The 8,905-nt window shown below is 41.7% G+C and overlaps 1 protein-coding gene across 1 annotated transcript in view; it reads left to right on the top strand.

Annotated features, from left to right (window-relative positions):
- The window catches only part of lyst (lysosomal trafficking regulator), a 94,339-nt gene that overhangs the window by 10,134 nt on the left and 75,300 nt on the right, over positions 1-8,905 (top strand). Inside the window, exons 3-6 of the mRNA XM_016538445.1 lie at positions 1,047-1,137; positions 1,704-3,792; positions 4,763-5,741; positions 7,003-7,164. Coding sequence (XP_016393931.1) covers positions 1,047-1,137; positions 1,704-3,792; positions 4,763-5,741; positions 7,003-7,164 — 3,321 coding nt within the window. The remainder of the gene's footprint in view (positions 1-1,046; positions 1,138-1,703; positions 3,793-4,762; positions 5,742-7,002; positions 7,165-8,905) is intronic.

Below are 8,905 nucleotides of genomic sequence, written 5' to 3' on the forward strand. Positions count from 1 at the left end.
TTTTTGTAATAGATCATTTGTTGGTAAAGGGTGAGAGATCTGGCGAGCCACATGATTTTTGTCAAAGAGCCAGGTGTGGCTCGCGAGCCATAGGTTCCCGACCCCTGATCTAGAGAGTTGTTTTTCAGGACCCTTAAAAAATAAAGTCGCTGCTGTGCCTTCTTGATCAGCATAGTGGTGTTTGATATAGTGCATAGTACACAGCATAGTGATGTGGTTATGATATTTTAATTCAAATGACTTTTAAATATATGTTAATAGTGCCTGGCCCTGTGCACATCCTTTGTTATTGCATTACTATTTTGTATTTTTATTTTTATTTTTAAACAGACAGATGAGTCAAAATCTGTCAGCAAAATTTTTGGCAGGAAATGACAAGTGCTTTATTTGATCCCATGTTTTCCTTCAGACCCCGCTCTTCTGCCTCTCCTTCAGTTTCTCTCTTTGAAGTGAGAGTTCTTATGAATCATGTCTGGAGTGGTTCTTACTCACAAGACATGGGCCTTTTCTCTGAACTCGGCACTGCTTAACTATCTCTCAACACAACATCAATCGCCTGAGTGTTTGCATTGTGGTGGGTCAATATGGCTTCCTAGCCACTTTCCTAATTAGCTTACGAGTATGCTGCCAGATGCTTGTTTACCTGGGGTCACACAGCTCTGTGGCACACAGCCCCCTGTATTTGCTTTTAATTCACATGTGTCAGGGTGCTTTCGCTTCTCCTTGTGAGGAATGCTTTCTTGCTCAGGGTGGAGCCAGTATTTAGAGGCTTGCTGTCGTACCTCATGTCCAGCAAATTCTGCATTTTACTTAAGCGGTTGGATGAAAACCACTGGATACCAATGTTTTGTTGTCTGCAATTGTCCATCTTTTGTCTAGCTTTGGAAACTAGTTTGCCAAGAGAGGCAGGGCACTATGAAGCAGAAGTGAGAAAAATAATCTGCTTCTAGGTGGTCATCAACACAAGGAGACTGTTTTTGATTGGATTTGCAGAGACTGAGTGAAGAATTCAGTTCGAATCCAGAATTAACTTCCTTTTTACTTAGGAGTTGACGTGTCGGGAAGAGCTGCTTACACTCTTGTTGTCTCTGCTACCTCTGGTCTGGAAGATTCCTGTTCAGGAGGAGAAAGCCCCAGGTGAGTCACTTCATTTTATAAAGCCCTTTAATAATGCGTGCTATTAACAGTCTTAAATTTGAGAATGCACTAGAGGTATACTCTAACCCACCTTAAACCTTACATTAAATAATTATGTGCTAATATTAAATGACATTCTGGGATTACATTTAGTTGGAAATACTAATTATATACTTTTACACAATTTGTTTTATAAAGCATATGATGGCAGTGATCTTGTGAGGACGCCATGAATTTTTAAGTAGCTGCCTACAGAAACAACAAGTGAAACCTTGAGATGTCTTGAATTATGAAACAGTACGGTTAAAGGATGATGGAAAGGATAAGACTTTTCATTGATCTTGAGACCTAAGGTATTTAGTGCAGGCATGCTAATCTTTTCTAGCAGCTGCTTTCCACATTGTTGAGTTATTAGTTCCCGTAATTGTGTTGTAAACAGACCTCTCGAGGTCATAGGGACTTGCTCTGATGAAACCAGATGAAACCAGTTAGTATAACTGGTTGATGCTATTTAGGACGATCATTTTAATCAATTTAAATTTCCCTACTCTGCTTTTTTATCTTAGATTTCACCCTGCCTTCACTACTAGAGGTGTTTCTATGCCAAGAGGGAAGGACCATCCCTCAAAAGGCGGGGCAAGATAGATGTGATGTGGAGAACTCTGGGAAGCGTTTATCTGGCTCCTGGAAGTCACGTCGTTCACGTAGAACAGCTCAGCGATACTCTGTGAGGGATGCACGCAAATCTCAGCTTTCCACATCAGATTCTGAAGCCAACTCGGATGATAAAACCACAAATACTGGTAGCAAACATCGCCGATTCCACAGTTCGGCCGTTCGTGATAGTTGCCAGCTTCACCAGTCCAACAATCCATCACAGCCAGCATCGCAACATCCCACTCTTGATGCCATGAGCACCATTGAGCCATCCCAACCTCACAGACTGTTTGGATATCACACGTTAGATCCTAACATGCTAACAGACCCCACCACTCTCTCCATCTTCAACCGCATGGAGAACTCGCCTTTTGACCTTTGCCATGTTCTGCTCTCTCTTCTTGAAAAAGTCTGCAAATTCGACATGACCATCAATCATAACCCAGGCTTGGCGGTCAGCGTTGTTCCCACGCTCACAGAGATACTCACAGAGTTTGGTGACTGCTGTGGTCCCGGTGAAGGTGGTGGAGGTGGGATCGATGAACTAGCTGGAGGCTGGACTGAGGAGCCAATTGCACTTGTTCAAAGGATGCTTTTACGCACCATTCTGCACTTGATGTTTGTAGATGTCGGTCAAAATGAGACACTGCCTGATAATCTGCGTCGCATCTTGATGGACCTCTTCAGAGCAACTTTAAAGATTCGTACCTGTTTAGAAAGGCAAGCCGACCCTTTTGCGCCAAGGCCAAAGAAGACTCTGCAGGAGATACAAGAGGATTTTTCCTTTTCAAGGTACCGTCACCGGGCCTTGCTACTGCCAGAACTCTTGGAGGGTGTCCTGCAGTTACTACTAGGTTGTTTACAGGCCTCTGCTCCCAACCCTTTCTTTTTCAGTCAGTCTCTTGAGTTAGTTCATGAATTTGTCCAACACCGTGGCTTGGAGCTCTTCGAGGCAACAGCTCTGCGCCTTGAGGCCTTAGCAGAAGCTCGAGATTCAGAAGTCGGCAGTGAGGCATCAGAGCGTCTGCGTTGTCTGATAGCAGATGTACTTAAGATAATCAGTGCGGTCAAGAGGGCCAAGTCAGAGCAGCTACACCAGTCTGTTTGTGCACGTCGTCGACATCGTCGCTGCGAATACTCCCACTTTTTGCACCATCACCGTGACCTCTCAGGACTGCCGGTATCCACTTTCAAGCAGGCAGCCCAACGTAATCCCTTTGAGGAGGACTCCGAGGGTCATGACGGGGAAGTGCGGTACCCCGAACGCTGTTGTTGCCTTGCAGCATGTGCCCACCAATGCTTGCGTCTTTTCCAGCGCCTCTCACCCTCAGGTCCTGCTGTGCTGCAGGTACTGGCAGGAGTGCAAGCTGTTGGCATCTGTTGCTGCATGGATCCAAGGTCCGTAATTGGACCAATGCTCCAGGCATTTCAGGCTCCAGGACTTCGGAGCTACCAGTCCCACGTGTTGAGCGTCCTTAGTAGACTAGTCTTAGAACAGCTTGGAGGTGGTCAACCTTCCGAAAAGGCCAAGCTTGCCTCCTGCAACATTTGCACTTTGGATAATAGCCAGTTACCTGGCCTTGAAGAGACTCTGCAGGGCTATGGACCTAAGAAAGAATCGAACTTATCCACGTCCCAATCTCCCTCTTATCGTTCCCAAGGTATTCTGCCCAGTGGAGGAGCTGAAGACATGCTATGGAAGTGGGATGCTTTAGAGGCCTATCAAGAAATTGTGTTTGGGGAAGACTGGCATTTGAGTCAACAAATTGCCGGTCATGTATGCCAGTTGACTTTACGAGGCAATGCAGTAGTGCAATGGCAACTCTACACTCATATTTTTAACCCAGTACTTCAGCGGGGTGTGGAACTAACCCATCATGCCCAGCAACTTGGTGTGTCAACTACTTGTAGCCAAGTCTGCAGCTACCATACCCATTGCCTCCCGGTTGAGGTACTACTGGTTTATCTTCAAACTCTGCCTGCTCTGCTAAAGTCAAGGTATGAACATGTTTTTTCTCTCTCTTACTCCTCTAATTCACTGTTGTTTAGGTTCTTTAAGGGGGCTTTGACACTGAGCACGTTTACTGCGGTCCGAATCTGAGTGAGACACCTTCTGCAGTGTTGGACTGGTTTCAGACTCGCTTGATTCTGTCGAACCCTGGTGCATTTGAGTTCATCTTATGCCATAACAAATTTTCACTGCGCATGATCGAAAACAACGTGGGTCAATATATTTGTATTAATTAGGTGCTATTATGCACAGCAGAATGAACAACGCTTGTGTCTACTGTATGTGCGTCGCATGAAGATGCCATTCTGCTACTTCAACCCTCTACATTGCGAGTAAATCACTCGCATATGCGACTAAATCTTCACTCTGGGCGACTAAATGATGTCTAATATTAGCCAATTGCTAATAAATTCTCAGATTTTACTCGCCAGTGTGAGTTGGAGGCTAAGTATAACACTTTTTCACACCACTGTATATATATATAACAAAATATATATAAATATATATATATATATAACAATTGGCTAGTAAACAAAAAAATTTACTAGCCAATGGCGATTCAATTGCCAAGGTGTTCGTAGAGGGCTGTACTTGCAAACAGTCTCTTTTGAGGAGACAGTTGATTGCGAGCCATTCGTTTGCTGCTCAGATTGCACTCACTTTGCATGATTACACTGCATGCTCACTCTCACTTGTATCCAAGGTAAATCGTCACCCGTGCCATTCATTTCCTTTGCAGCTGAACTCCGATCACCTCCTACAGGTAGTTTCCAGTTTGATACTGCAGTGCACTCCCAGGTCTGCATGAAAACTTTCACATTAACAATTTGTCCTGCAACCCATCCTCTGTTTTGAACTAAAGTGCCAGTGTGAAAGTCCCCTATATCAGCCTTTAAAATAATCTGAGATTCCAATGTCCTTACTGAATTTAACTTCTGATTTTGTATTCCAACTCAGCCAGGTGGTACGTGACCTGTTCCTGAGTTGTAACGGACTGAACCAAATCACAGAGTTGATCTACTTGGATTTCACTCGTCCATGGGCACTGAAAGTGTTCGAGACACTTATTTTGAATGCGTGGCACCATCACATGGATTCTGCTGTGCATGAGCTAGAAAGAGCGGAAGCTCAGGAGAGGGAAGCTGTTCTTGGGCTTGTAGAGGAACTGAGTTCACGTGGGGCTTGTGATGGACCTCAAAGCCTCACTAAGTTTTATGAAGGCCTGAAAGAGGCATGCCCTCATCCAAAGGGCAAAAGTGCATTTTCTGCAGTAGGGCGTAACCGAGGTGAGGCGCATTTAAACACAATCAACCTTTTTCTGTGTGTTGCCTTCCTATGTGTAAGCAAGGAGGCGGACTCTGACAGAGACTCTGCTAATGACTCTGAAGACACCTCGGGCTATGATAGTACAGCTAGTGAGCCATTGGGTGGGCGACTGCCCTGCCTTTCCCCAGACAGTGTGGCTCTTCCCTCTAAAGAACAGATAAGGAGGGCTGCCGATGTTTGGTCAGTATGCCGTTGGGTATACATGGCCAGTCCAGTATTCCAGAAGCAGTTCTTTAGACTGGGAGGTCTAGATGTCTGTTTGCGTCTAATGACAATGGTCATCCAGAAACTCACGCCTAAAATCAAAGACAGTAAATTTAAGAAAAAGAGAGAGAGTAAGGGCAAAAGCAGTCCATCTCATGTAGACTCTCCCACTCAAGCTCTTACAGGACATTTTGACAATAAAGCGACTGCTGCAGGTACAGAGGAAAACCACCAGCATGACACTCTCAGCCCCTCTCAGGTCGAGAGCAAGTCAAGTGACCCAACGCACAGGCTTGAAGAGGAATGGCCTCTCCAGAGCATCCGACTGCTGGAGGCGCTTTTGGCAATCTGCCTCCACAGTGCCAATTCAGCCCTACAGAGATTTGAACCAGACCTTTCCTTTCAGGTACAGTGGACACACACATTAGCTCTGTTTCAAACCCTAGTGAGCTGCTTTATAATTGTCTTGAACAAGTCCTATGTGAATAGGTCACTACTCAAATTAAATGCCCAAGAGACAGTTGATTTCAGTACAGTGTGACATTAGCATGCTGCTAAGCTAACAACTCAGAACCCCTAAAGTAGGGTGACCATACGTCCTCTTTGTTCTGGACATGTCCTGGCCGGGATTTCTAAATTGCCTAAAATGTCCGGGTTTTGGCTTTGTTTTCCTATTGACGTGCTCTCTAGAGTCCTCATACATAATATGTGCTTGTATTTGCATTGCTTTGACCATTCTCTGTAGATCCCACCTTCTCACACTCCACGATTGGTCGATCATGTACAATGCCTGTACGTTTTTGGTCAAACTACTTTTCAGTCATTACCTTCAGCAAGTATGAAAACAAAGCCCAGATTTGTTAGGCAATTTAGAAATCCCGGCCAGGACACGTCTGGGGAAAAAGAGGACATATGGTCACCCTATACCTAAAGCCCAAAATATATTTCAGATTTGACGAGAACGCTTAGTGTATTCATATAGCAGAACACATAGCCTTTTAAAGTATACTCTCTTTGATAGCGTACACAAACACAGGTGCTCAACACATGCATATTAGAAAGCTTCATCCTTTTTTCCCCTATAAAACATGACTTTGCTCTTGTTTAAACTACAGTTGTGGGTATCTGCAGTCGCAAACATGGGTTGTTGTTGTAGTTGTTGCATCTGTAGTAGTTTGTTGTTGTTCTGTCTCATTTGTTTCTTTTTTCGACTGAGTAACAACATCCCACCCACCTTGTGGACAAAGTAATTAATGCAAAAAAAAAAAAATAATCAAGGAGCATGTGCAAGCAAAGCATACGGAGTGAAATCTGGCTATACATACTTGACCATATGTGTTAAGACCGAAGTACACGTTGGGCTTAAGCACAAAAAATCCATTGACAATACAGTGAATTCAGTAGTAATTGTCAGTTTTATTAGATTTAAGACATTTTGTCCAATGATTTTTCTTTTTATTGAGCTTATTGCACTGCATTCTGCAATTACCTTTTTAATAAGGGAGAAATGTAATGTTGCATCAGGAACCTTAAATGATGCATGAAAATGCTGTCAGTGTAGGCACACTAGGTTTTGGAACACAGCTATTGAATGCCATTTTGAAGTGAGTGACTATGTCCTGTGCTCATTCTCGACTAGTGTAATTTTCCCACGCTCTATCCCATAGCTTCAGTCCGTAGAGGAGACGCTGTGTGAGGTCAGGGATCAGCTCTCTCGATCTGGAGTTGTGAATTCCGAACTTGCAGTTCCTCTGTTTGATTCCTTACTACATGTGGCATTAGCTGAGATGTTCTGCAGTCCAGATGTCATCAAGGAGAAACCTGACAAGGTAATTTGGTTGCTTGTGTAATAAGTCTGTAGTGTTCCCGTCCTGTACATCCCTGCTGTACGTTTGGGTTACTCAGGTTTGAGTCTGATCCTCACCACATTGCCCCTCTTTCGTCTCACCCAACCACATGGTTTCCTTTCACTGCCTGCGGTCTAAAACTTAGGAAAGTTAATAAAATAATATTAACTTTTGGTGACTAAATACAAAATCGATAGGGAGGTTGCAAGATTTATATAACTAGCTTAGTTGATGCTTTCAGTTGCATTGAGGGCTTTTCTTACCAGCAGTATTGTCTGAAGTGAAACACATCACAGAATAATTCCCAAATAAAACTTATCATTTGGACACAGTAAGATTTATTTTGGCGCTCTTTAGTTCTTTAAGTAAATCTGTTTTCTGACCTCTGGCCAAAACACGGATAAACAGCCTTTTTGTGTGTATTTGTGTGATTGAGTACTGTGGGGCACAAGGGGGATATATTTTATGTGGAAACAGTCAGCTGATGTGGTCCTGTGACCAAAATCTTTTTTTTTTTTTTACTTTACCAGCTTTCTGAAATCACAAACTTTGTCTCTCTATCAAATACAACACTAGAAGCAATGTTATAAGGATTGTTTACTTTAATTTGTTGCAATGCAACAGTACTTTATTCTGAAATGCGCTCATTTTCTAGAAGGTAAGAATCTGCTGCCTGCTTTGCTTTAATCTACTTTGCTACTGTTGTTTGTTTATTTATTTATATTTATTTTTTAAACTTCTGATATGTTGTGCTGTAGGGAAATGAAAGCTCTCAAATTTAGAAGTGGTTACTTTGTGTGCTTGTGTTTTTTTTTTACTTTGATGAACACATAGTCCTTTTATTTATTTATTTGTTTTTTTTACATTTATTTATTAATAAATAAACTAATAATAAACTGAAGTTTTTATTAGTTACCAAATGGTAAAATTAGTGTCTTTGCAGTGCTTTGAGGTATTAGGCTGACGCATAGGAACATGCTTATCATTGCAGTGCAGCGTTTTACACACAATTTTCACTGGTCTTACAAAGTTTGTACAATCTTAAAACAAAAAAAAATGGCTCAAATCATAATCAGTTCTTCTCTCATCTATTCTACACAATGCTTCAGAAAAACCATAATGAAAGTGCAAGTGAAGACAAAACAGGAAGCGAGGCAGTATCTGAGCAAAGGTTTTGAATATCCACATAAAGCTTGTCTGGTACAATTGCCTGATAATGCAGCATACAATTGGTTACTTGATGGTTTCTAAATTTGGTGCCACCTATTGATCTAAAATTATACATTTCTTGTCACTGAAAATTTATGATCAAATTATTTTATTTATAATTCATCCCTCCATCTAGTAGTAGTAGTATAATAATAATAAAGTATATTTTATTTTATCATAGGTAACACTTTACAATAAGGTTCCATTAGTTCATGTTAGTTAATGTATTAACGATCAATCAACGATATAATGTTTCATATCGTTCGGTATCGATAATTATTGAAATTTTTTATAACCTTTTGTAAAACAAAGAGCAATAGAAAAAAATGTTTAAATTGAACCACTGTATTTTTAAATTAACCCAATTTATTGAGACAAACAACAAATATTTTTTGTTTTAACAGTCAAACACACAATAAAAATTAAACAAATATCTAATGTTTTATATGCAGATTAAATAGGTCTTAAAGGTGACATATCATGAAAATCTGACTTTTCCAGGTTTTAAGTGCTA

This window comes from Sinocyclocheilus rhinocerous, unplaced genomic scaffold (assembly GCF_001515625.1).
Source record: "Sinocyclocheilus rhinocerous isolate Xijiao unplaced genomic scaffold, SAMN03320098_v1.1 scaffold247, whole genome shotgun sequence".
Classification (NCBI taxonomy): Eukaryota; Metazoa; Chordata; class Actinopteri; order Cypriniformes; family Cyprinidae; genus Sinocyclocheilus; species Sinocyclocheilus rhinocerous.